The sequence below is a fragment of the Psammomys obesus genome, unplaced genomic scaffold, assembly GCF_907164565.1.
Source record: "Psammomys obesus unplaced genomic scaffold, mPsaObe1.curated_primary_1811, whole genome shotgun sequence".
In the NCBI taxonomy this organism is placed as follows: Eukaryota; Metazoa; Chordata; class Mammalia; order Rodentia; family Muridae; genus Psammomys; species Psammomys obesus.
Window position 1 is genome coordinate 3,356,996 of NW_026590405.1, and position 27,491 is coordinate 3,384,486.

The 27,491-nt window shown below is 51.2% G+C and overlaps 2 protein-coding genes across 2 annotated transcripts in view; both read right to left on the minus strand.

The window, feature by feature from the left end:
• Nucleotides 1-5,516, minus strand: part of Umodl1 (uromodulin like 1) — a 62,834-nt gene extending 57,318 nt beyond the window's left edge. Inside the window, exons 1-3 of the mRNA XM_055607019.1 lie at nucleotides 5,471-5,516; nucleotides 3,113-3,143; nucleotides 1,839-2,043 (exon numbers count right to left, since the gene is read on the minus strand). Of these exons, the coding sequence (XP_055462994.1) occupies nucleotides 1,839-2,043; nucleotides 3,113-3,143; nucleotides 5,471-5,516 (282 nt within the window). The remainder of the gene's footprint in view (nucleotides 1-1,838; nucleotides 2,044-3,112; nucleotides 3,144-5,470) is intronic.
• Nucleotides 5,517-10,322: 4,806 nt separating this feature from the next.
• Nucleotides 10,323-27,491, minus strand: part of Glp1r (glucagon like peptide 1 receptor) — a 32,577-nt gene continuing 15,408 nt past the window's right edge. Inside the window, exons 4-13 of the mRNA XM_055607242.1 lie at nucleotides 27,195-27,313; nucleotides 26,771-26,877; nucleotides 22,332-22,485; nucleotides 21,672-21,831; nucleotides 16,952-17,012; nucleotides 16,375-16,444; nucleotides 16,175-16,263; nucleotides 15,700-15,838; nucleotides 14,115-14,156; nucleotides 10,323-10,564 (exon numbers count right to left, since the gene is read on the minus strand). Coding sequence (XP_055463217.1) covers nucleotides 10,397-10,564; nucleotides 14,115-14,156; nucleotides 15,700-15,838; nucleotides 16,175-16,263; nucleotides 16,375-16,444; nucleotides 16,952-17,012; nucleotides 21,672-21,831; nucleotides 22,332-22,485; nucleotides 26,771-26,877; nucleotides 27,195-27,313 — 1,109 coding nt within the window. The 3' untranslated portion in view covers nucleotides 10,323-10,396. The remainder of the gene's footprint in view (nucleotides 10,565-14,114; nucleotides 14,157-15,699; nucleotides 15,839-16,174; nucleotides 16,264-16,374; nucleotides 16,445-16,951; nucleotides 17,013-21,671; nucleotides 21,832-22,331; nucleotides 22,486-26,770; nucleotides 26,878-27,194; nucleotides 27,314-27,491) is intronic.

Below are 27,491 nucleotides of genomic sequence, written 5' to 3' on the forward strand. Positions count from 1 at the left end.
CTGAGGATAGTTTACATTTGGCATTCTGGGACTCTTGAGAAGATATAAATGCAAGAACCCCCAAGAGGGCTTGTGGAGATTGCTGCTGTCCCTGCTGCTGTTTTTGCTGGTATTCTGATGAAGACTGGACTTGCCCCAAGAAACTCAACGCCCCTAATCAGCAGGAAGTAGTCTAAAGAGGCCTATTTGGACTACTATGCCCCATTTCCCCTCTAACCTTCTTTCTCACCTCCCTCGTGTTGGGGGGATTGGAAGGGACTGGAGTGAAGAAGGGTATCGGATATATGAACCCAAAGAAAGTAGCCAAAAGTATGGCCTCTGCAGTGTTTTATCTTTAAGATTTATTCTATTTTGAATTGTATGTGTCTGTGTGTGGGTACGTGCCTGTGTGCACTCAGGTGGAGTCCAGAAGACTGTCAGATCCCCTGAGGCAGATGCGGGTGCTCAGAACTGAACTTGGGGGTCATCTGTAAGAGCAGCATTTGCTCTTAATTGCTGAGCCATCCCTCCAAGTCTCTCCAGAGCAGGATTTTTGAAAGAGAGAGAGAGCACATTCTCATTCTTTTCAACTGCACCGTGCTTCACCGGACAGCTGTACTGTCCTTTATGGAGATTTCGCTGATTTATTCCTTTGCTCTTACAAACGGCGCACTGACAAATGGTTTTGTACGGGCCTCAGTTGTGTTCCTGACTCTGTGTGGTTTGGCACATATTCTCTCTTTTTCTTTTGTACTGGGAACTGAACCTAGGGCCTCACACATGCAGGACACACACACACACATACTACGTATCACTGAGCCACAGCTTTGGCCCTCAGCTCCGTTTCTTAAAAGTGGCCAAAGACTAAACATATTTGTCATTTGCGTGCATACTATCTGATTTCTCCCGAGAGAGTCTGTGCCAGCTTGCGTTTCCACCAGCACTATTGACAGTAACTGTTTCAAGAAAGGCTGCATACATATTCCCACATATATGCATTTCTTGATATTTTTGAAGCCTCATTGGACCGTAATTGACATGCCATGGTATATTGTCACAATTTGATGAAGTTTGCTATACGCACACAACCTTGAACTTTCCTGTACTATCAAATAGCAACATCTACCTAGCCCCAAAGTGCTCCATGCTTCCTTGCAATCCATCCTTCCCTGCAAGCCCCATACTGAAGTACCTGAGTCCTCAACGCTTTTACTTCTTCTACCCCCCCACCCCCAAGGTTTCAGGGGGATACCTTCTACCGTTATAGAGGAAAAGCAGAGAATAGAACAGAAAGAGAATTGTGAAACCAGGAAAAGGGGAGTAGCCTCAGTGTGGCAGTGAGGAGATATCCCACACTGACCTGCTCTAAGCGAGGTTGAGGGCCTCAGCTTGGAGAGCAAGGCTGAAGTCAGCCTCGACGAACTCTCAGAAGGTCCGACTGGAAGGTTGAATGCGTGGCTCCGTGACTGAGAGAGAGCATATGCTGTTTTTCCAGAGGACCTGGGGACCGAATTCCCGGCACCAGCAGCAGGTGGCTCATGTCAGCTTCAAAAGAGCCAGCAGCGGCTTTTGGCCTCTGTCACAGGCACTCAAAGGGCATATACCCACACACAAACACACAGCTGCCTACGTGGTTGAAAATAAACTAAACCGAGAAAATAAAGATAATGACAGCGGCTGACATCCACCGCAGAGCTGCGATGGGGAGACCCATAAAGGGTTATGTGGTGGCCAAAAAATAAAAAAAAAAAAAGAATATGCAGAGCCCACAGAGCTCCAAACAACTAAGGGCCGGGGGATGGGGGAGGAGGGGACGGGAGGCAGTCCTATGGGAAGATGCTTTTAAAATGTGGACTCACCAGATCGGACAGAAAGATGGTGGAACAGAGCGCCGGGCGGAGAACGATGAATCGCCAGCAGGCTGCAAGCACAAGCAGGGCCTCCTGAGCAGGGCCAGCCCTCGGCCCACTGGCCAGCTCCCGACACGGAGCCACCGTGGCCGCAGCCTGTGGCGCTTGCCCGGCTAGGAGACGGAACATGCGTGGCAGCAGCACTGCCCGAAGCCTACAGGCACAGCTGTTGTGCCTGGTGGCTGGCACCGAGGCAGAGTGGTGTGCAGCGGCCGGGAGCTCCCTCGGAAACGTGTCCTACCTGAAAAGGGCTGGTCCTAGCTCTGCCGCCAGCACCCAGCATGGAGTCACTGCGGCTGTGACCTGTGCTGCTCGCCCCGACCGAGTGTGGGGCAGCAGCAGCCAAGGGCAAAGGTGGGGTCTGGCGAGCCTTGGGTGGCAGACTCCCTCAAGGGCAGCGAGGCTATGCAAGCAGCCGGGAGCTTGCCCAGAACCTGCACCCGGGCGCTCTGCCTAGCTGCAGCTTCACCCTGACTCTCTGAGACAGCAGGATAGCTGAGAAACCAGAAACCAAAACCGGAAGCCCGGGGAAGTGGTACTGGCCTATAATCCCAGCAGTCGGGGAGGCAGAGAGAGGCAGAACTCTGTGAGTTCGAGTCCAGCCTGGTCTACAAAGGGAGTTCAGGACAGCCAAGGCTACACAGAGAAACCCTGTCTCGGAAAACCAAAATAAATACATATTTTAAAATAAAATAAAAACCAGAAACTTCGAAAACCAATGACTAGTTGCAATGGATATTTGCATGCAAAGCTACCTGAGACATATTTATATAAATAAATATATATTTATATAAATATATGTTTATATAGAAATAATATATAATATATACTTTTATGTAAATAAATATATATATTATTCTAAGCATCACCTGTAATGCCTGGATTGAAACCAGAGAGTGGAGGTGAGAAATCAGCATTTGAATGAACAAGGGTAAGGTGTATACATTCCAAAAGAACATTATACCAACAGTTTTTGTTTCTGTTCTTTGTCCCGACATTGGGGACTTAACCTAGAACCTCCTACAACTTAGGGCAGCTCTTCAAGCACCTCCCCAGCCGTCATCTGCCCTCTCTCACCCTTGCTGGGAGATGAAGTTGAACAAGGTTGCCTAGGCTGGCCTTGGATTCCACTCTCGTCCACGAGTGCCTCTACCACACTGTGATCCACTTGCCTTGGCCTCCTGAGTGGCCGGGATCGCAGGCCTCTACCTCCAGATTCTTACCTTCCACAAAGCAAGCGGAAGGCCCGAAAGTCTGGAACACCAAGGAGGAGCCAGGGAAGCAGGCCCTTTCTTGATTCCTATGTGGCCAAGAAGTACTGACTTAAACAGCAGACCCCACACCACCTTTCCAGACCGCCCGTGGCTGAAAGCTTAGTGCTCGGTTCTTTTGGGCCTAGCTTTGAAACTGTGGATCATAACTCAATACAAGTCACATAAATGTGAATTTGGAAACAGTGCCCAGCCTTTATTGTGTCCCATAAGTTCAGGTATATTGTTTGTTTGTTTGTTTGTTTTTTTAATTTTCATTCTATTCTAGAAAGTTTTTCATTTCTTTCTCAATTTGTGTCTTGACCCATTTTTTTTTTTCATTCTGTAGGGAGTTTTCCAGTTTCCATGAGTTTGTAAGTTTTCTGTTGTTATTGATATCCATGGTGGTTGGATAGGATATAGGGAAATTATTTCAATTTTCTTGTATCTATTGAGACTTTGTGTCCAGGTGTGTAGTCAGTTTTGGAGACAGTTCCATCAGGAGCAGAGAAGAAAGCATATTCTTTTGTGGCTGAATGAGACATTCTGTAGATCTCTGCCAGGTCCGTTTGGTTTATGACGTCAGTTAGTACGTCATTCCTCTGCTTAGTTTTTGTCTGGATGACCTCTCTACTGGGGAGAGTCACCCACTATCATCGTGTGAGGGTCGGTATCTGATTTAATCTGCAGTAGTTAGTGTTTCTTTTATGAACTTGGGTTCCCTTGTGTTTGGCCTATAAATAAGAATTCCAATGTCCTCTTGGTGGATTTTTCCTTTGATGAGCATATAGGGTTCTTCTCCATCCCTTTGAATTAGTTTTGGTTTGAAGTATGCTTTGTCAGGTATTAAAGTGGCTACGCTGGCTTGCTTCTTGGGACCACTCACCTTACTATCTTTTTCCATCCATTTACCCTGTGGTGATATCTATCCTGGATGTTGAGGCGTGTTTCCTAGATGCAGTAGAAGGATGGGTCCTGTTTTACATCCATTCTGTTAGTCTGTGTCTTCTTGTTGGGGAATTGAGGCCATTGATGTTGAGAGCTCTCAGAGAGCAGTGTTTATTATTCCCATTGTGTTGTGGTACGGGTTTCCCCTCTTTTGACTTGCTGGTCTGATATTATTTACTCTTTGTGTTTTTTCTCTGTGTCTCACACCTTCCTGTTGAAGTTTCCCTTCTAGCGCCTTCTGCAGGGTTAGATAACTCCTGAATTGGGTTTTATCATGGAAAGCCTTTCTTTCTCTACCTATTGTGACTAATTTTTTGCTGAGTATAGTAATCTGGTCTGGCCCCTGTGGTCTCTTTAGAGTTTATAGAAAATCTCTCCAGACCCTTCTGGCTTTTAGAGTCTCCGCTGAAAAGTCAGGTGTTATTCTAATAGGTCTGCCTTTATATGTCATTTGGCCCTTGTCCCTTGCTGCTTTTAATATTTGTTCTTTGTCCTGTACATTTAGTGTTTTGGTCATTATGTGTCATGGGGAATTTCTTTTTGTGTTCTTGTCTATTTGGTGTTCTGTATGCTTCTTGTACCTTGATAGGCACCTCTTTCTTTAGATCAGGGACATTTTCTTCTAGGCTTTTGTTGAAAATATTTTCTGTGCCTTTGACCTGGGTTTCTTCACCTTCCTATTAGTCATAGATTTGGTCTTTTCATAGTGTCCCAGATTTCCTGGATGTTGGGTGCCTGGAATTTTATTTTTTTTAGATGTAACATTTTCTTTGACTGAGGTATTTCTCCTATCGTGTCTTCAATGCCTGAGAGTCTCTCTGCCATCTCTTGTGTTCTGTTGGTGAAGCTTGCCTCTGAGATTCCGTATATAAAGACTATCTTGGAGTCTTTGCCTTGTGTTGCAGCTATAGTGAATTTTTTCAGGGCCTACTGCGGAAGCAATGCTGGGCTCTAGAGGAGACATATTGCCCTGGCTATTACTGACTCTGTTTGTGCCCTGGCATCTAGGCATCTCAGTTTGGGATGATTGTGCTCTAAGTTGCTGGCATCTGGCCTTGTCTTTGTTGGATGAGTGTTCCATTCGTTAGTGTCTGTCGCCCTCTCTGGTTCTTAGGACAGTATGGTGGCTGTGCGTGGCCTGGTAACGAGCCTGGGAGGCCCTGCAGGTGTGGCCCCTGGGGTTTCCAAGTAAAATGTACTTCTCCGTATTGAAAGCTGACATTTAGGAACTGGGAGGGGCTAGAACTGATGGATCTACAGGAGAAAGAAGAGCAGAATGTGCCACCAGGATCTTCATAGTCCCCTTAGAATGGGGGCAGGGAGGAAGAGGAGGCCACAGCAGGAGGTCTTTCAGAGCTGGGGGTGAGAGTGAAGATCACCTACCTGCTTCCCTGGCCACCGTGGCCAGCAGGTTCGCAGGGAATCCCATGGTCTGTCTTGTCTCAAAAGACAATTGCCATGCCATCGGGTATCTAAGAAATGTATCTCCTTTAACCCTGCGAGTTTTGTTTTGCTGTATTGAGACCAGGTCTCACTCTAGTCCACACCAGGTAATCCTTTTCCATTAGCCTCCCGAGTGGCTGGATTATAGATGCCAGCCACCACCCCAGATTCTCTGCTTCGATTCTCTTTGTGTTTTTCTCTAGATTTACTATTTTACATGTGTATATGCCACACGCATGCCTATTGGATCTCCTGGAACTCAGGTTATGGATGGGTGTGAGCCATCACGGTGCGGATGGGAATCAAACTCCGGCCTGCCAGAATCACAACTGTTCTTAACTCATCTCAGCAACCCAATCTCTCCTTTTTCTATTTTATGTACTTCTTTCTATGTACAGCAACTAGATTTTTCAAGCCCTCTCAGTTTCACTTTTTAAATACTGTTCTTTCTGGCTTTTGTTTGTTTTGTTGTTATTGTTTTACCTCCAGACAGGGAAGTGCTAGGCTGGCCTGCACTACATAGTGAGGTCCTTAACGCCGAAGCGAAGGCTGAAGTGCTTGTGTGGTGTCTTTACTGCTTTGATTTACCATCTGCCCCGTCTGCTTCCTGCCAATCATTCCCAGCAGCAGAGCAGAAGTAATCACGGATACTCTAGACCCCCATCATGGCACCAAGGAAAGCTCTCGAAATTACAGCACTAACCCATGCTTCTTTATTAAGGAGAACATTTTCCAAAGCAATGTGTCTGTTATCATTCTTTCAAATGTTTCAAAATCACACCTATTTATTTATTATTTAATTTATTTACGTGGGTCTGTGTATGTGGGGGAGGGGACACGCATGCCACTTCATGCATGTGAAAGTCAAAAAACAACTTTGGGAGTCACTTCTCTCCACCACACGGGACCCACGATCAAACTCTGGTCATCTGGCTTGGAGGCAAATGCCTTTTGCTGCCCATCCCTCCGCTGGTCCTGAATAGTGCTTCTTGATGTGATCTTCCCCAGGGCCAGAGAAATAGTTCATGCTGCAGACAGCAGCATAGGTGCTGGACAATGTTGGTAAAAGTTTCTCAAATTGGACTCCATTTTTTTTTTTTCACCAAGGAAACATTTGAGCCAGGAAAAAAAAAAAAAAAAAGGTTGAGGGGTGGGAGGAGGGCCCACCTCACCACGTTAGAGCTGATGCTAATTTGCTTTCTGTTGAATATTTAACATGCCATTTGCATAGCTGTCTTAGCAGAATCAATCCCCGTGTTCTATTATTTGAGGATTTTAAAAAAGAAAAAGAAAAGACAGTTTGCCTCCTAGGAGCCAAAAGTAAAGTCAGCCCTGTAGATTAGAGTCAATTCAGCAGATGGAAAATGAAGCCTGGAAACATCTTTTTGCCTTCCCTGAGCACGCCGCAGGCATTAGTGATAATGGGAGCCTCTGTCTCCGCATCGAGGGGCTGTATCTGCCAGACTACCAGCCAGCCCCACCCTGGGCTGTGGCAGGCCTGTGACCTTCCTGGTGGAGGAGGGCTGAGTCTCGCTCCAGCATCTCCTCTCCTTGGGCTGGGATGCCTGGGACAATCACAGACACACGGAGGGTTCTCTCCCTCGAGCTGCTAAAACCCAGCCAGCTCAGACCTGCGCGAGAACTCACTCTGCTTGTCCTTCAGAGCACTGTACCATCTAGTGGCCCAGTTCAGGGAGCACTAGACTGGGAGAGATGAAGTCCAGGGCCAGCCCTTCACTTCTCTCAGCCGATTCGCGTGTGCCTATCAAGCACACGAAGAGATAAATCTGAAGAAATTTAGGACAAGGCATTAAGAATCCCGTGACTGCTCGCTCAAATGTCATCAGTCCCGTTTCTCTGCAGCCCCGCGTGCAGATGTGTTTCACATCTTCATTTGTTACTGTGCATGTGTGTGTGTCCATGCGAGTTGTGGGCGTGTCACATGTGTGCAGGTTCCAGAGGAGGTCAAAAGAGGGTGTCAGTTTCCCTGGAGCTGGACTTGCAGGAGGCCGTAAGCCTTCTGAGGTGGGTGCTGGGAATGAGGGTCCTCTCCAAGAGCAGCTTACCTTCTTAACCGCTGAGCCGTCTCTCCAGCCCCCTCCTCTGCTAATTTTCAGAACAAGGGAGGTACTAGAGTGGACTGTAAAACACCCCCTGCTTCCTCTCGCCTCTTCTTTGCCACACCATGGGCCTCTTTTTTTCTTCAATAGAAATTCCCGGTCACATAAAGACTTGTACTTGGCACATCTTGAATGATCATTTAGGCTTTCACCTGGCCTGCCCAGAGGCCCGGCCCTGGGGCAACTGTGATCAAGTCCGCCTTCGACAGAGTCATTTGAAGGAGAAGGCAGCTTTGCACTGTGGTTTGTAAAGTTCAGCAATTCAGCTATTCAAAGACGGAAGTGGAATGGAAGAGGCTTTGAGGAGACTTCAGCCCCGACCTGATTCCCAGGAGCTGGCCAGAGTGCTGAAGCCAGCAACCATTGACGACGACCATATGAGCCTGCTGGCGTGTAGCTCCAACAAAACCACCTCTGATACCCTATAGACCAGCAATAGCAGCCCCAGGACAGCATCAGGGGAAGCCAAGAGAACTCTCAGCAAGGGCCAGGCTTAGATTTATGGCCCCAGGCATGTAAACAGCTGTGGAATTTCAGAGTACATAGCATCAGATGGTTCCCAGACCTGGGGGAGCTATATTTAGCTTAAACAAGTTTGGAAAGAGCTCAGACGGAGTGTGGTGCCACTCAAACAGACATTAATAGCGTGGGGAGGGACTCACAGAATGGCCAAGACCTTTTGAGGGCCAGGAATCTGGGAAGTAAAGCCCACATTAAAGATCTTGGAATGTGGGGTGTGGTGAACCCAGGAATCCAGGGTTCCAGAGGGAAAAGAACTCCATGCAAAAGCTCCTCCTGAGTTGCCTAGGCTGTTTCAGCATCTCTCCCCTATAAAATTTATTTTAGGCAGATTATATCTAGACAGACATATTTTCCTTTCACTTGTGTGTAATTTCCCAGTTTATCTACGCTTATCTCTTCACTGCTCCCAGAGTGGAAACGAGAAAGAGGTGCCCACTGGGGAACCTGCCCTTTTCTTAGGGAGCAGAGGACCCAAGGCCCACTTCTCCCACTGAACCCCCTCGCCTTGATCAAGGAGGCAGCCAGGCTGCATGGCTCCTTTCTCTAGCCTGAGGTTCTGCTGCTCTATTAAAGTAGACACAACACTTGGATGAAGCTGAAGGATAAAACATTTTCTGCTTGGTATGTTTTATCGCCCATTATCATCTCCCATACATGCCTCATGTCTCACCAAAGGACACAGGAGAATGTCCCTAGTGTAAGCATTGGGAAGGGTCCCCCCACTTCCTACAGGTCGAGGAAGAGATCGGCCTCATGAGAGACTCCCCTCAAAGCCAGCCCCACCCCAGTTTCAAAGGAGGTCCGGACAACTGGGAGATTCTCTCCACCTTTGAAACCTTCCTTGGCCTCTCTAAACCCATTGCAGTGCCTTGGGTTTGGGTCCCTGCAGAGCCGTCCCCTGCCAGCTTTCTCACAGTAGCCAGAGGACAGGAGTGATATATGTTTGTCTACCCTGCTCTATCTGCCACTCATTGTGTGTGTGTGTGGGGTGGTGGGCAGTCTGGAGGTAAGACAGACATGACTTAGCAACAACGGTGGGGGGATTAAAAGTCAATCACTTCCTCCACTCCCCTCAAACAGCACGGCTTAGTTCTTCCAATGGTTGGGAGAAATTGGAAGTCTATGTTTGAATAGACCCAGCAGTCAAGGCAATAAAGGAAAAAGATAACGAAGTATGTATATGTTCAGAGTGGTAGGACTGTCAAGGCAGGGGGGAGCCTGCCACCACGGCAATGGCAGGAGCTTTTGGTTTCTGTGGAAGAGCCTCTTCTGAAGTCAGAGGATGTGCCCCAGTTTCCATCCAAGACATAGAAGCTGGTCACAGGTGAGGTGAAGGTGTGGAGGCCATGGGTCCCACGGTCCTTCAGATTCATGTCACCAACACCCCTAGGGGGACATTCCTTAAGTGTCTCTAGATGAGCCCTGGAGGCCATTTGAGCATCTTTACGACAGAACTGAGGCTCCACTCCCCACGTCTGGGCTCCGCACCGGGAGACTTGCCCTAGTACCCTAGGCACAGCGGAGGCCAAGATCAAGGCAGCTGAAAAGGCTGGGTGAGGAAGCAAGTACCGGCAAAGGCCACCTCTGAGCATCAGCTCAACACTTATCCTCAACACCACTAACAGCCGCTTCCAGAAAGAAGCTGCACATCGTAGCTTCAACAAAGCTCCCCACCCCAGTGCCCCCAGGAAAAGACAGGATGCTGAGGTGAAAGGGCAGACGAGGGTTGCAGCCAGAGAACGCCTCTCTTCACAAGGAAGGCTGCTGTAGCCCGGCTCACCAAGCTCCGTGCTGGTGGAGGTTCCCATGGCAGGTCTCTTGTGGAACTGCCTCCTCTCAGCGGCCCCAGTTCACTAATCAGCAATTACCCTTGAGTGTGAGGCCGGGGTTGATTTGCTGTTCTGTCTGAGGGAACCCCAAGGGCCTTGTGGCTCTAACAGGAAGAAGTCCTCCTCATTTTAGCAGCAATCATTTCTTCCTCTCTTCCTGCCATGGTGATTAAATTAGCAGGCTCTTCTCCTTGGAGAACGTGTGTCTAACGGTCCCACTTGCCTGTCTAATAGGTTTCGAGAAGGAAAGCAAGGGGTGTGTGTGTGTGTGTGTGTGTGTGTGTGTGTGAGTGTGTGTGTGTGTGTGTGTGCCTGCGCCTCTCCCCTTCCCTGTTCCTGGGAGGCTCTCCCCCACCTGGGATGGCCACCCAGCCAGCAGCAAGGACCCCTGGGGCTCAGCTGCAGGAAGTCTGGCAGGTGGCTGCGTACACACTGCTGCCCACTGTGGCCCCGCTGCTCACGCTGCTGGTGGGACACTTGAGGGGCTTCATGCTGCTGTCCCTCTGGATGTTCAAATGCTCTAGCCTCCAGCGTTCCCAGCTCTTCCGAAACTCCATCTGGACCTTCCGTGGGAAAGAAACAGGGAGAGGGAGGGAAGCAAAAAGCCATCAGGCAAACCAACTGCCCACAAAATGGGCCTGTTATTACATTAGCAGAGAAGGGGGAAAAATCCACTGGATTATATTAAGAGACACAAGTCAAGGTCTTCAGGCGCCTAAATTAATATCCCAATAAAATTGTTTATTGTTGTCTCCTATTTTCTGCCTCTCCTCTGGAGAGAGCTGGGCTTGAGGACCTAATCGGCCCTTCCCATCTCTAAATTCAGTGATTCAGCTAAGTACCTCTTACGACCCATCATGGTATTATTTAACGGAAGAGAATGAGGGCGAGGGAGAGATGCAGGGAGGGAGAGAGGACTGGAGAAGATGGAGTCTCGCTTTATCATGTGCTCTCACAGCGTGGCTTGGACAACTGAAAAGAGAAGGCCTGCCAGCCCCTGGCCCTCAGCATCTAAACTCCCTCAGGAGCTTTCGCTTTGTTTTGTTTGGGTGTGGGTTTTTGTTGTTTGTTTGTTTTCTCACTTAGATAGCCCAGGCTGGTTTAGAACTATTCACCCTCCTACCTCAGCCTCCTGAATGCTGGGAATGCAAGCCCAGTTTCCCTTCACGTTTTTCACTCAGTCCCTGAACCTCCCAAGGGCAGGGAAGGGGTAAAGGAAGCCAGGGGGATGAGACAAGACCCAGCTTTGAACTCATCCCATTCAGGAAAACTGAAGGGAGCCTGACTGGACAATCTGCCCATGTGAGCTTGGCCAACCTCATTCCCTATTGTGCTGAGCTCAGGCCTTCCCCACGGGAAGAGACTTCTCAGCAGGTACACACTGGAGGTCAGACTGCTGGGGCAGAAAGTTACACAGAACAGGGAGGGGCTCTGATGCCTCCTGGTGGAGCTCATGGTAAGGCTGCGGCTCCGTCACAGCTCTGTGAAGGCCGTTCTGGAGAGGGCTGCTACAGGCTGCACAGCATCTCCTGAGGGCTGGATCGCTCTTCCGGGAGTTGTTCTCCTTGTCTGCTCTGCATCCTTGCCACCAGCCTTTCCATCTAGGGCTGTCTGGGGACTGCGTGCCTTTCAGACACAAGCCATCAGGAGGGCCAGCTGCCAGTGGCTCCCTGCCAGTGCCTCTACCTGTCCCTAGGCAGACACTCCTCCTCTTCCCACGCCATCCAGGGAGCCTTAAGCCCTGAGACACCCCATGTGGCTACAAGCCATCCCTTACGAGAACTTCTGTGCTTCGCAGGGCTTCGTGGACCAGCCGTAGAGGGTGAGGGGAGGAGGTAGAGCAGACACCACCTATGGCCGTCATGCCTGGCTTGTGTAGTGTGAGCAGCTGGATAGAGACACTGAGCCCAAAGATGGCTCCCTTCTGCACAGCAGCAGGAAAGCAAACCTCTCAGAGCCTTCCACTTGGAAGAGGAAACTGGTATAGTGAGGCACAGCCAAGCCAGCAGGACTTAGAGCACATGGTTTCTTTTGAGCCTGTCTCCCTTCACACTTTTTCTGAGCCACCATGGCAGCTCCAGTCATCAAGAACAACTAGGGGCTGTGGGGGATGGTCCAGTCAGTAAATCACCTGCATCAGAAACATGAGAACCTGAACGCTGGCTGCTCTTCTAGAGGATCCAGGTTCGAGTCCCAGCAACCACTTGTGGCTCATGACCATTGGACATCTATAACTCCATTTCCAGTGGAGCCAATGCCTCCATGGGCACCAGGTATACATGAGGTATACAGACACACATGCAGGTAAAGACGTTCGTATACATAAAACAAAACAAAAAAATCTTAAAAACAAGCTGAGCATGCTGGCTCAGATATAAAAGTCCAGCACAGGAGGGGTGCGTGTGTGTGAGTGTGTGAGTGTGTGTGTGTGTGTGTGTGTGTGTGTGTGTGTTGGGGGAGAAACAGGTGGATCCCTGGGGCTCTAACTAATTGATGAACCCCAGATTCAACAAGAGTGACTGTCTCAAAACAAGGCGGAGGGTATGTGAGGAAGACCCTTGGCACAGCTCCCTGGCCTCCACACACATGTACAGTACACACCATAGCCACATCCAAACATAGCCACACCCAAAGAGAAACACTGTCTTGGTTAATACTGGGAAGCAGCCATCACTCCTCAAGGAAAGGTGAGGGGGCAGAGAACATGTAAATATCTCCCGGGGCTCAGCCAAGATGAGAGCCCAGGCCTGACTCCAGCACCCGCCAGTTCACCACCAGTTTCCTGTCTGCCGCTGCTCTAGAAGCCCAGCTGGTCTCCGGCCATGTCTCCTCCCACTCAGCGGAGAGCACGTGAGAATCATGAGCACATCTTCCTCTTCCGAGCGCCCGTGCCCCGAGCACAGCGCTCAGCACCCAGCAGGCATTCGCTGCAGGCTGCCGCAGCGCCCCAGTGAATGAATGAATGAATGAGTGAATGAATGACCACTCAGCGAATGGGCCTCTGACACAGGTCCTCCCGCTGACCCGAGAGGAATAAGAACAAAGAGCGACCCCGGGGCTGGTGAGATGTCTCAGTGGGTAAAGGCATTTGCCACCACCAAGCCTGATGACCTGAGTTGGATCACCAGAACCTTACAGATCTTCATCTGTGCTCTGTGGCACACACACACAGTGCCGATACCTGAATGAATGAATGAATGAATGAATGAATGAATGAATGAATGAATGGTCTGGCCTGGCATCTAATGTTAACCTCTGCACCGTCTAATGTTTCTGCACTGAAGCCCAGCATCACCTCCTAAGTGCCCTCCCTGACTAAGTGTCAGATGGGGCTCAGGGTTTTCTAAAGCTTTCTCACCTCCACTGACCCCTGGGCAGAAGAGGAAACGATGACAACAAGGCTAGCCTGAAGTCACAGCTATTGGCAGAGCAGGATGGGCCGAGCACTCCTGGCTCCTGAGCTACTTCACGTTGGCCCTCCGACACAAGCCACAGTAAATCCATCGCCAGTTCACCCCTCCTGTCCCCACTCCCCACCGACCGGCAGCTGGTGCAGGCCTTGGCAACCCCACGAGACGGATGTTCAAGCCATCTTCTCAGGTCAGAAGTACCTGGCATTGCCATGGCAACCCCGGGTCTGGAGAACAGCTCTTGTGGGCAGAGGCCACAAGAGTGGCTTGGGCACATGGGTGTTGAATCACTTTGCAATAAATCAGGTGTGCCCAACCTGTGGCCTAATGGCTGCATGCATATTAGGATAGCAACGGATGTGTCCACAGTCACTTGTGCATGACAATGACATATGGCAAGGTCAAAAGGCTGGACACCCCTGCTTGAAATAGCCAGCATTAACCCTTTGATGTGAGGCTGGATCATTCTAAGCTCTTTTTTCGTGTGTGTGTGTGTGTCTGTGTGTGTGTGTGTGTGTGTGTGTGTGTGTGTGTGTGATGGGGAGCACAGAACAGAAGGTGAAGGCAAGATGTCACCTCGATTTTTAAGCCATAGTGAGGGGACTGGAGGTTTCAGCTAGAGAGACTTGCAGAGAGCTCCCACGGCATAGCCCCATACCAGGCAATGGCAGCAGCCCCAGCAGGGCCCCTCCTCAGACCTTACCTCATTGTTGATGAAGCAGTACAAGATAGCCACCATCAGGCCCTGGAAACAAGAGGCACATTAGCAGGAAGGGAGCCCAAAGGAGGCAACTGGGTGACCAGCCCTTGACATCTCTCTCTTCAAATCAGGCAGTCCAGGCAAGCTTGGGAATAGACAAGGTTTATTTTTTTTCCCTTTTAACTTTTCAAAATAAATTGGGGGGGGGGGAGTGTGTATATGTGTATGTGTGTATTTTGTCTGCATGTATGTCTCTACACAACATGCCTGGTACCCCCAGGAGCCAGAAGAGGGGGTTAGATCCTCTAGGACTGGGGTTCTAGGTAGTTGTGAGCCAACATGTGGGTGCTGGGAGTCAAACTCCGGTCCTCTGCCAGAACAGCTCTTAACCACCGAGCCATCTCTCTAGCCCCGGGCAAGGTCGTTCATTTGTTTTGTTTTCCCTTATTTCCTTTCAGGAGACAGGAGGCCCCTCGCTCAGGTGCTGTGGAAGTTCCCTGGCCACTGCTCCTTGAGAAGGGTGGGACCAGGTAAAAGGCTTTCCCCACTCCAGCCCATTACTGACCTTAGGTCCCCGTGGCCCACAGCTAGGCCACTGGGCTGCATGTGTGTGTATGCAACTGTGCAAGGTAACACATGGGTGCCGGGAACCAAACCTGAGTCCCCCGCAAGAGCAGCAAGGGCTCTCAAGGGCCGAGCCGTCTCTTCAGCAATGGTTTCTAACAGTTTCCGCCCATGCTGCATTATCTAATGCTAGTGAGGAGGGCCAGTTCCTTGCTTTGAACCTGTGTGACCTCGGTGTTGTATGGCTAGTTCTTCTGACTTGAGCTATCCCTTCCCGGAAGGAGGGAGGCGACTTACAAGATCCAGGAAGGTCATGGAACCTACAAGACTCAGGAAGCTGAGAAAGGTACAGTTCTCTCCACAGGGTTATGTGAGCAGTTGCCGGGGAAAGAGGAGACTCTCCTCGATTGTGCAGGGAGTGCCAGGGATGCAAGTTTTGTGAGTCATCACCCGGGCTGGGGTGGGCTTTTCAGGGACACAGCTCGCATGCTGCTGTACCCAACCTTAACAGGCTCATCGGTTCACCAACTGGACTTCAGTGGAATCATTTCTTTAGTTGGCTGTCAGTGCCCTCTCTGGGATGAATAGATGTCTACTCATGTCTCCCTAGAGAAGTCAGACAACACCCTGTAGATCTTGTTTTAACATCTCTGGGCCTTGGTTTCCAGTTATGTCAAGCAGGGGCAAGCTCTCAGCTGCGGGTTCTGGGAGGACTGAATGTATTGTATGTATAAATTGTCTGGCAGGATGCTAGCATATGGCAATGCCTTTCTCTAGATGTCCAGATGCCCAGGCCCACATCTGGGAAGACTTCTTGTCCTGTGGACTTACAGAGAAGACTGACACATATGCCCAATTACCTGAGCATACTCATTCTGGCTCTGCTCCAACCGTGTGACTCGGGGCCTGGACTGTTCTCCCAGGCCAAGGCCTACCCATCTTTCCCATCTGCACGAAGCAGGCTAGTGCCTGCCCCTCCCTCACTTTGGGACATCCCAGGCAAGTGGCCCTAGCTTTGAGTCACCTGGAAGGATGTGAAGGAGAGCTCTGTGAAGAGCTTGATGAAGCGGAGGGTTCCTCGGGCATGTTCATCCATCACAAAGGCAAAGATTACTTCATGTGTCCCCAGAAGGGGGATGAGTGTCAGCGTGGACTTGGCGAGCCTGGAGAGAGCGTGAGAGACCACTTGCGTCAATCTGGGCTTGTGCATAGACGGCTCTTCCCTCCCCGCGCCCATCCCCCGCCTTCCTGCTTTCTGATTTATAGACGCTCTTCATGGAAAATATGCCTGGATGTGTGAGGTGGGGTGATGGCAGAGGTCAAGGCTCCAAAAGTCCAGGGGCTGTTAAGAACAGAGTGAGGAGAAAGCTGAGGGGTCACAAACCAGGCCTGGATGGGAAAAGAGCACTACCCAGGGCTCCAAACAGAGTGCCCCAAGATTCTCTCTCTGCTGGAAGGGAAGGCTGAGGGTACCCCCCATAGCCAGCTTGGTAAAGTACCTGCATTTGATGTCAGTCTTGCACATGAGGTTAGCCTTCAGCTTGGATACCACGATGCAGATGACCCGGATGAAGATGAGAAAGTTGACCTGCAGAGCACATGGGTAGGAGGCTGGGGCCTCTCATTCTCCCCGAGTCGTTGGCCTGATCTCAGTCCAGGTCTGGCAGCTTCCACCCCAGTCCCCAGCTCTGCCACTCACCCCAATAGCAAAGAGAATGGGCAGTCGGATGATGAGCCAGTAGTTCATGTTGGAGTTTCTAGTCCAGCAGCTGGGGAGGAAGAGACGGGTACACAAGGCATCCAGCTGGATGCACAGGGCCCCGGGGCTAGTGCAGGACAGAGGCACAGTGCACGAGGCCAAGCAAAGTGCTGCATCCAGCCACAGACCCATGCAGAGCCCTGCAGCTGCAGCACCCACACCCAGCACCCCAGTCCTCAAAAGATGGCCACACACAGAGATACCCATACCCTCCCCGTCTTCATGGACCTCTGCAAACAGTCACACGCACGCCCAGCGTTACACACGAAACAACAGGCTGTTCACACTAATGTTCATAAAAGCCATCACGAAGGCAAAGGCCAGCAATGCTGATCATCACTCCATGCCACGGCAGGTTCAGGGAAAGGAGATAAGAGACTGAATTCATATGCTAAACTCCTGCCGACCCCATGAGTCCTCCCCAACAGGTGATAAACTTGTGCTCCGGGGCTCAAGGATCCCATGGGTGAGGAGGATGAGAGCCCAGAGCACCACTCCCCTGCAGCAGGACACTCACCCTTCATCCTCGTAGAGGTATTTGACAATGCCCCAGGGAATAACGAACAGCAGGGGGACACCTGCAGGAGGGAGGGAAAGACAGAGCGGAGAGAAGAGCTGGCAGGACAGAGCTGCTGCTGCGGTGCCCAGGTCCTCTCCACACCCCAGACCCCTCACACCTCCAGTCCCTCTCCCTTCCCGGCCCTCAAACATGCTGGTCTGAGTGCATGGGAGACCGGAGATCTGGGGTTCCACAACAATGGCCAGCATCCCTCCTGACAGAGTCCTTCATGTCCCAGCCCTCCCGTGTGTCGGGCACACTCTCGGGATCTGCCTCCAGGGTCTTGGCTTCGAGAGCCTCAGATACTCAAGAGGCAAAGGATCAGAACAACGTGATGGGTGGGGGGCATGGTGGCTGAGGAGGGGACCAGGAAACTCTCTGATGCTCCGTGCTCCCTTCCTTCAGCCTGCATGTCTGCTTCCGTCCACTCCTCCAGGACCCAGAAGCCCCTTCAGGTATTTGTTTCCTCCCCCATGCACCTGTCCAAGGCCCAGAAGGGACACACACCCTGTCCCCAGCTGCACAGGAGCCTACAGGCTCAACAATACAGCAGTCAGGCTTCTCAGTGGGCGCTGGGGTCTAGATAAGCATCCGTGTGATGCTAGTTGCTGGTGGAGTCCTGAGAAGATGGGCTCTGAGGGCTCTCCCTCCCAAAGGAGACATTGGGACCCCAGCCTGTCTGGTCTCTCATTTTTGTTTCCTGGCATGAGGTGGGCTAGTCACTCATCTATAGGCATCCCAACACTAATGTGGCCCCACCACAAAAGGGCCAAAGCCATGGGTCTGCCTAATCTTTGACTTGAGCCTGCAGGACGGTGTGACCTTACACATAAACCTTTTCTCTTTCTGTTGCAGGCCTTCTGTTACAGCAGTGCAAAGTCGACTAAGACAGTTTATAGGAAGCCACGTAGACGGTTCCCAGGGATTACTACCTCTTGTATTCACGTTGCCACTGTTGGTGTTGTTGAGACAGGACTTCAAGCAGCCTAAACTAGCCTAAAACTAAGTCAAAGGTGACCTTGAACTCCTGATCTTCTTCCATCCACTTCCCAACAGCTAGGATTGTAGACTTTTGTGGTTTCTCTTTGTTTAGTTGGGAGAGTAAAAAAAGGGAGGGGAGTTTGTCATGCTAAGACTTCTCTGTGACAGCCTACAGAGAGGTCCCTACAGCAAGGAATGGAGGGTTCCTGCCTGTAGCTTCCTGAGTGAGCTTGGGGACAGAGTCCCCAGTCAAGCCCTGGATGACAGCGACTCTGACTAATAGACAGATCCAGCTGGAGATTCTGAGTCAGGCATGTGCAGCCATATTGAACTCAGGACTTTTGAACATGAGAACTATGAGACAGTGGTTTAATGTTCTAAGCTCCAAGGTTCAAGGTCATTGTTATACAGCAATGGAAGTGCAAGTTAGCTGCTTTCTCAGGTCTCCAGAGCAGACCGGGGCCTCCCTCACACCCCGAGCTCACTCTCTATTGGTTAACTGGCAGGTGGGCTGTCTGCCCTCTCATGGCAGGTGAGGAGGTGGATCAGGAGGAAGGAACTGAGGGGGGGAGCAGATCTGGGGCTGTTACCCTCTGCCCACTCCAGCCACCCTCAGTGGCTTTCTGCATGAATATTCTCTCTACCCACCTCCTGCCTACACCTTTCTCAAGTTGGTCATGCGGGTGTATGAAGCAGGACACAGGGTGTGATTGTGTGTGTGTGTGTACATATGTGGATTTCCAAGGCAGAACTACTTCATAACCTTTCCATCATCATCATCAAGCGTCCTTAAGTCACTGGGTCGCACTTAGTCATGGCTGCCGAGCAACTTGTGAGTCAGGCTTACTGCACTGGGCCGAGATTCAGAGAGGGGCGGGGATCCAGCTGTGCACATCTGGCCAGCATTCATCCAATCCCCCCGTTGGTCTGTTCACCTAGTTTACTGTTGTTTAGAAGTATTATCACATTCATTTAGTGTGTGTGTGTGTCCTTACCCATGTTCGAGGGTGTGTGTGAGTGAACATACTCATTGCTGTGAGGGCCAGGAAACAACCTCAGGTGTATTCCTGAGGATCTTGTCGATTTTGTTCTTTGAGTCAGGGGCTCTCACTGGAACCCGGGGTTTACCAATTAGGCCAAACTTATTAGGCCAATAAGTCCTGAGCATCTTTCTGTTCCCATCTCCCCAGCACTGGAATAATAAGCATGCGTCACAACTTCCTTTTGCTGAGTCCTGGGGAATCTAACTCCAGCCCTCACGACTGTGCAGAAAGCAATTTCTTTTCACACAGACCAGCCATTCCAGCACCCACGATGTTTTATAAACAGGCTTTCATTGGCCTGAACAAATAATGGCATGCCTGGGAGGGCCCCGGGGGCATGGCATGGACCCTCTTGGCAGAATATGCCCAGTAGGGATGATAAGTATATCATGGAGTGAAAGGATGCTCTCTAGACAAAACATGCAATTTCTTAGGTCACACGTGTACAGGAACTCCCGCTGTGTGTCTGCCATCGGCTGTGGTTCTTTCTCTCTGAGACCTCACTCCAGTGTGAGACAGCTTGCTTGCTCATGTCACCAGCGAGCCCTGGCAAACGTCATCCACTCACATCTGGTGATCAAGATCCTTACAAGGAAACAGGAAACACAGCCCTGCCTCCTGCCAAGGTGACATACCCCCCCACCCCCCGCAGGCTGTGTTTCCTTAAGACAAGCTAGGGGAGAAAGGTCAACCAGATGCCCAGAACAGGTGGTCCTGGGAAGTCACGTCTTCCCGCAGTCACTTATCTCCCTTCTGGGGATGCCCAGCTGCTCCTGGATGGCAGCACAGTTGATACCTTTCAGGGGTTTCTCACAACTGCATCAGTCTTACTTTTAGTTTGGCTGCACAGGAAGCCAGACTTGGGCTAGGCCTCCTGACATGGCCATAGAGCATGTAGGTCTCCGGGACTCTTGCTTTCTTTCTGACCCCTTCTCTCCCTACCTCACTTTCTCAAGAAAAGATGTTCTCATTGGGGATGATGTCCCCGAGAGTCCTGAGCCCTGAGGTAGGAGAGGCAAGAAAGAACTGTCACCCTTCCCCCATATGTCTCCACTGACCCCTACCACTCCCGGCTTTCCGGCACACATCCCTTTGATTGGTCCTGCCCCTTGGGTTGCCATGGTGACAGATACAAACAGCAATGATGTTATTTCCCAGAACAGACACTATCTGTCCCCCACACAGAGGTAGCCCATCCCTGAGTTCTCCTTAATGGTCTGTCCCTGCGCCCAGCCCTAGGGAGCATCAGGATGCTCCAGATGCCCCACCTGATGGTGCTGCCTGGCAAGATAGAGAGCCTTAGGAAGGAAGGAAAGATCTAGGAGGATGGGCTGGGTCTTGGAGGAGGAGGAGAAAGAGGAGGAGAAGGGAGGAGGAAAGGGACCATCAGGAATCTCCGAACACTGGAGCCAGGGCCACTCTCATCTGTATGAAGACCTAAGTCTGCTCATCAGAACCAGCAGCGGACTAAGGGGAAAACAGACACCAAGACCTATGTTTGGCAAGTAGACATCATGGCCCAGAAGTAGACATCATGGCCCAGAACCAGGAAGCTGGAAGCCTCTTATGACCCAGTTCCTGCTCTGTCTCTAGGGCCCTGTTACCCTCTGAGTCTTCGAGACCTTAACACTAAACCCCAGGTAGAGCTCCTCAGTGCTGAGGTGGCTGAGGAGACCGGAAGGAACAAGCAGAGTGCAAGGAGAGTGCAGAGGGGCTGAGAGGGCCAGAGAGCGGGGCCCCAGGGGGCTGGAAACCTGAGGCAACATCCTGGAAGGTGACATGGCAAGCCTGAGTGAGAAGGACGGTCCCAGCACCAAGCAGCGTTTTGGAAGGGCCGAAGCAGGACCCGGAGGAGAGAGCGCAGTCCACTGTGACTAAGCTGAGAAGTCTCCGGAAGCCAAGGCTGGAGGGATCAGAATAGCTCTAGGGACTACAGGCATGGCGCCAAGAGGAAAACTCAGGGGTAGCTCAAGGAGGGCCAGGCAAGGTCTGTCCTCTGTTCCATCCCAAGTAGGGGTACCCATGGCCCTTCTAGGAGGGGCTGTCTCCCTGCTACTGCAGGGCTCCAAGCCGCCCAGCCGCACCCCAACCAAACTGCAACACCCCCACCCCGCCCCCACGAAGCTCCCACGTGGCGAGAGGTAGAAACACAACCAGAAATGTTCCAGCAAAAAAAAAGGCACATGGTTCTCAGTAGACTTTTTTGGCTAGAACATTTCCAGCTGGGCTCCAGGCACATCCGAAGTCTAGCCCTTCCCTCGGCCGGTCACCCCTCCCAGCTTGCTTCTCCCCTGAGCCCTTCCCTTCATCCAGCAGCATCCAATGCCACCCCCGCATCCTGCTCACTTGCCTACCCCTTGCCTACCACGAGGCCCAGGGCACCTCCCGCAGGATCTCGGGTTGCCCTTCCCTGCCCTGGGTACGAACTGCTCTCCCGTAGGACCCCGGGAGGAGAGGTCTTGACTTCCAGAGGTGGGCTGGCAGGGCTAAGGGCTGGGGGTGGGGCTTGGCTGGGGGGGATTGATACGTGGTGGCAAGAGAGGAAGCATCTACTGTGAAAGAGATTTATTAAAGGAAAAAAAGAAACCAGGGTCTTCCACCCTTGCTGCTGGTCCCCGTGGAGGTGTGGTGAGGTGAACGATGGTGGGCCTTACCCCAGCCTAGGCTCAGGTACAGCACGAAGAGGCGCTGCTCCGAGAACACTGAGAAGGCCAGCAGCGTGTACAGGTAGATGCCCTCCACCAGGAGCCAGTAGTAGTTGGCTGCCACGCAGTACTGCATGAGCAGGAACACCAGGCGGCAGCTCAGAGAGTCCTGGGGGCAGAGAAGCGTCCTGTGGGGTCAGACGCCCTGCCTCCTGCCCCTCCTGCCCCTCCTGCCCCTCCTGCCCCTCCTCGCCGGCCTGGCCACTGTCCCAAGGAGCTTTCCTACGGCCAGGGACACTGCTGGGAACTCTCTCCGCTTTAGTTCACTGAGGAAAGCACCTGCTATTGCCCCCAGGCGGGGAGGAGAACAGAGCCCTGGGGATGTTAGGGGTCGTGTCTGGATCTGTGTACAACCAGCACACGGTAAAGCTGGGATTCAAACGCAGGTCTGCATCCGGAGGACTCCCTGAGTCAGACGGAACCCCCTAGGGCAGTCTCCTACCTACCTTGGACTCTTTCCTGCCCTAAGTGGACTGCCTCTCCTATTACACAGGGACTCCCAAAGGCCAAGTCTGAACGACTCTTGCTTGTATCCATCCCGTGCGTACAGCAGCGGACTCCTTCAGCAATGTCCTCCCCTCCCCAGGCTCCCCGGGCCACACCACACACCTGATAGGAGAGGAGCCCATCCCACTGGTGCTGCTGAGCAGCCGTGCTGTACATCCATTTGAGGGCGGCGTCCTTGATGAAGACGGACAGTGCTCGAAGGATGAAGGATGCAAACAGGTTCAGGTGGATGTAGTTCCGGGTGCAGTGCAAGTGCCTAAGGGAAAAAGCAGGGACCTTCCCTGGCAAGCTGGTCAGAACCGACTGTCTGGCCAGCATCGGCTCTCTGGCCAGCCCAGGCTCTCCAGCCAGCTCACACACACGCCAGGCGTGTGTCCATTTCTGGGACTACATTCACATCTTCCTTCCTCTGAGAATGTCCCTCTTCTTCACAACCTGATGCCCTGCCTGCCTAAAAGGCCCTCATCCAGGCAGTCACCGCCCGCTTCCTACCCTTGCTGCAGTGCCTCCTCCATAAAGCTATGTATGTGTGGGGCTCAGCCTTCCCAATGGGAGCTTTGATTCTTTAGGACGGGATGTTTCTGGACTTCGGAGTGGGTCTAGGGCACGTGGTAGGAATTCAAAAGGAATTGGGTTCAATGTCAGTAAGGTCTCCAGTAAAAACGCGCAGCAGGGCCGAGGAGATGCCTCAGTGGGTAAGAGTGCGTGTGGTGTAAGCATGAGGCCCTCAGTTCAGATCCCCAGCACTCATGTGAAAAGCCACGTGTGTGCACCTGTGACCCCGGTGCTGGGGGTGGGGGTGGGGTGGGCGGGGGTGGAGCAGGGATGGGGCGTAGAGACCAGGACATTTGTCGGCTGCCAGCCTAGCTCCATGTTCGGTGAGAGATCCTGCTCTCTTGGGAATAAGGTGGGAGGAACAGAACAGAATGGGACATTCGATGTTTCTCTCTGTCTTCCGCATGCTTGGCATGCAATTGCTCGTGCATGAACACACATGCACCCCTTCTTCCCCCCCCCCCCAAACTGGAAACCTAATGGCACTTCATTTGGTAAAGGCTATCTCCGAAGCAAAAGCCGAAATCATTTTTTTTTTTCTTTTTTGAGACAATGTTTCTCTGTGTAGCTCTGGCTGTCCTGGACTCCCTTTGTAGACCAGGCTGGCCTTGAGCTCACAGAGATCCACCTGCCTCTGCCTCCCCCAGTGCTGAAATCAAAGGCCTGCGCCACCGCACCTCTCTCTGAAATCATTCTTAAAGGAGGAAGTTGGCAACTTTCTCCTTTAAAATCGGCAGCCAGTGGAGGATGTATGCTATCATCACCCCTAATGACAAGTCTACAGACCCCCCACTACAGCAGGGCCACGGAAGGGGTGAGTCCGAACTGATTACGACGGATAAGTTTCTTCGGAGGAACCCCAGGACAATTTACAGATGAACCGTAACAACTAAAAGTCCAGCAACGGCCTTCCCAGACACGTTCCAGCAACAGGCAATAAACTGGAGCAAAAGAACTGGAGGCTTCATTCCTAAGATTCTATTTGATTTCCTGAAACTATCTCGAACAAGAAGATGGGTAAAATCATTATGGGCAGCATAATACAATTGGCTTAAAATTATTAGGGAAGTCTTAAATTAGTGGGAAATACATAGTCACGCCAAACTTGTGAACAGAGAGGCCACTGCCACTGTCCCATGTTAAATAACAAATTCAAAGCAGCTGTAATAAAATGCCAACTATTTTCACGCTACTTAAAAGATTTACAAGGTATAGCTAAAGGTCAGGAATAGTGTAGGTGGGCAAGTGGCCCTTTCCTATAATCCCAAGGCATGGCAGGCTGAGGCAGGGGGATCGAGAGTTCAAATCCAGCCCCAGCTATACAGCAAGTTCAAAGCTAGCCCGGGTTCCATGAGACTCTGTCCCAAAACAATGAACACATGGAAAGGAATCACAACACAGGAGTCTTCACTATAAGACAGCTGTATAGCATTCCTCTCTCTCTCTCTGTGTGTGTGTGTGTGAGTGTGTGTAATGCCTGCACGTATGTGTGCATGTTTGTGTGTGTGAGTCTGAGTACACGTGCAGAGGTCAGAGGACAGCCTCAGTCCTCTCCTCCCGCCACCTTCTTTGAGACACAGCCTCTCGTTCTCCACCCCCCCACCAGGCTGGCTGGCCCCTGAGCTCGGGTGTTCCTGCCTCCACCTGCCATCCCACTGCGGGAGCAACAGGTCACAAACACACACCACCGACCACATCTGGCTTCCCGCGGGTCCTGGGGATTCGAACTCAGGTTCTCACACTGTGTATCAATTGTTTAACCGACTGGGCCATCTCCACAGCCAGAGAGCTAGGATTCATTCTTCTCCTTTAAAAAACAGCACAACACTAATTAACTTATTTTATGTATATATGATATATATGTATGTGTATGTGTTTGGGCCCACACATGCCTGAACGCTTGTGCGGAGGCTGGAGGTCTGGGAACGAATTCAGCGGAGTCAGTTCCTTCCTTTCACTGTGGGATTCCAGGGATCAAACTCAGGGCATCAGGCTCGGCAGCGGGAGCCCTCACTAGCTCAGCCAACTTGCTGGCCTGAGACCTTACATTTCTAATAAATCTTTAGGAGACAAGGTGCTGTGGTTTGGGAATAGGGTGGATAAACAGAGCAACAGAAAAGAATGTAAACGACAGAAACCAACTTAGAAACCCAGGGACCCTTGTGGCAAAGCAAGGCTATTAGCAAAGGCATAGCGCAACAGGGGTAGGGGGTGCCGTGTGTGTAGGGGGGCAAAATCCCCAATTTTCACCTGGTTGACACAAACTTAGTTCCAGGTGGAATGAAGAGCCACAAGGGCAGAGCAAGACTATGCAGCTTCTTGAAGGGAATGAAACTGAGTGGCTTTGTAATGACAGAAGGAAAGCTCGCCTATGGGAGAGCAAAAGAAATCTTGTCTTCAGTGAAAGAAAAAATAACGTCTATCCATTGATAAGATTAACTTCTGTTAATCAATAGTTCTTATCAATACATTTCAGTTATCAATAAAACTTGATAGTTGACCAATTTCACTGCATTTAAATGCAGAACTCCTGTGTATAAAAGGCACTGTAAAATGATAAAATGAGCACAGAGTACATATGTCTCGGGTTAATATCCAGATGACAAATGTTTAAAACAGCCACACAAGCCAAATAAAAAAAAAATATCAATAAACAAGCAAATCATAGACTAAAATATGAAAAAAAATTCCACTAATCTCTCTAGGAGTGAAAGTTAAGTAAGTTAAAATCGTAAGTAGGTCTTTTACATGCTTTATAGAGTAGCGTTGCTTAATTCTGGAAATACCAAATGTGGGTGGGATGTAAAGCAGAGGAGACCATCTTCACTGGTGACCAGAACGCAATGGCTGCCCGGCAAGCAACCTCACACTGGCTAACAAAACACTCAAAACCAGGCAGTCGGTTGTTGTCGGCAATTTTGCCTCTGGGGGTATGACCTGAGGAAACACACAGGCAAGAATCCCAGAAGGACCCCATCGCCTTAAGGGTTGCGATTCAGAAAGAAAAATCAACAAAATACTTCAAATATCCACACCCCCTGTGATGAAGAAAGAAATACAGGAGACAGCACAAATTCTCGAAATAGGACTCCCCGCATCCGAATGAATGTCATGAACACACAATAAGGGATTCTCGCCCCTCGAAACCGCAGCAGGATAGGGACACTTAAAATTACCAACTAGCCTCGCTGTGTGCTGTTACAGACAGCAAAGGACTGCAAGGCAACGAGAGAGGGTGGAAATTAAGTCCTTACAAGCAAGGGCCTAATATGTATAGGGGTGTGTGTGTGTGTGTGTGTGTGTGTGTGTGTGTGTGTGTGTATGTGTGTGTGTGTGTATGAGCATATCTAACCTCAGACTTCCTCCCCCAAGGCCACACCTCCTAAGAGTGTCACCCGCTATGGGCCAAGCTTTCAAACACATTCGTCTACGGGACCACACCTATTCAAACCACAGACTGTATGTCCAGTGTTAAACCAGGTGCTTTGGAGACCAGAGGAGGAAAACCACAGCCCCTGTTTTCGTTAAACATTTCCTTTTATTATTTTGAAACATGTATGTGTTGTGCTGGGGTGTGAGCAGGTCCCGTAGAGACCAAAAGAGGGCGTCGGATCCCCTAGGGCTGGATTCACAGTGGTTGTGAGCTGCCCAGCGTGGCTACGAGGAATTGAACCAGGGGCCTCTGTAACAGCGGGACATGCTCCTGAGCGCTGAGCTGCCTCTCCAGACCCCACCTCTCCTTTTCTTGATGGCCTCTACCCTGAGGTTTCTGCCCTCAACATGTGCGTGTGTGCATGTGGATAATTTGGAGCGTACATGCACAGTTACACGGTGGAGACCAGACTGAACACGCAGTGTCGCAATGTACGTTTCCAACCTCCTGTTTCCCAGAAAGTTCTAGAGAGCAGGACCCCCTGGTTGCTTTGGCTTGGGAACTGAGCATCGGACAGTCCCCTCCCTCCCAGGCCCGAGCCCCACCCCCTTACCTGAAGCCGACAAGGATGGCTGAGGCGATGACCAAGGCGGAGAAGGAGAGAGCATACCCCACTGTGTAGATGACATACAGCGACAGGAGCTGCTCCTCGGGGGAGCTCTGTGTACACAGAGGGACACGGGGATGTGCACGTGTCCGGTGGCCTCCTTGCCCCATACCCTTCAGTCCAGGGTCCAAGGACTGAGGTGACCTGGGCCCCACTTGGGATTCCAGAATCAAGAAAGAGAGTGACCTACAGAAGCGGTCCAGGCATGTTTACAACCGGTCCCGGAGTGGGCACACATCACCTTTGGCCAGACAGCAGGTGGACGGAGTCACCGGAAGCCGGGGGACAGGTGATAGTGACAGCAGCCAGCCCCACCCAAAGCCTCGGGGACCTGGCTGCCCCCGCCCAGGCTTGGAACCCCTCAGCTCACTCTCTCCCCTCGCTTGGATTCTTCACACTCCGACAGGTCCCTCCACGGCAGGCTGGAGTTGTCTTTGTGTAGCCAGAGGCCCTCGGCTGTGCAGAACCGGTACGCGTGGCCCTGAAGCACTGAGCAGGGAGACACGGCGGCTGAGGCTCACCCCAGAATCGGGCAGCCCACCAATGTCTCCCTTTTCCCCTCCTGACCTGGGGACACCCTGCTCCACTACAGCTGACTCTTCTGAATTAGTAACCGGAGACACACACACACACACACACACACACACACACACACACACACACACAC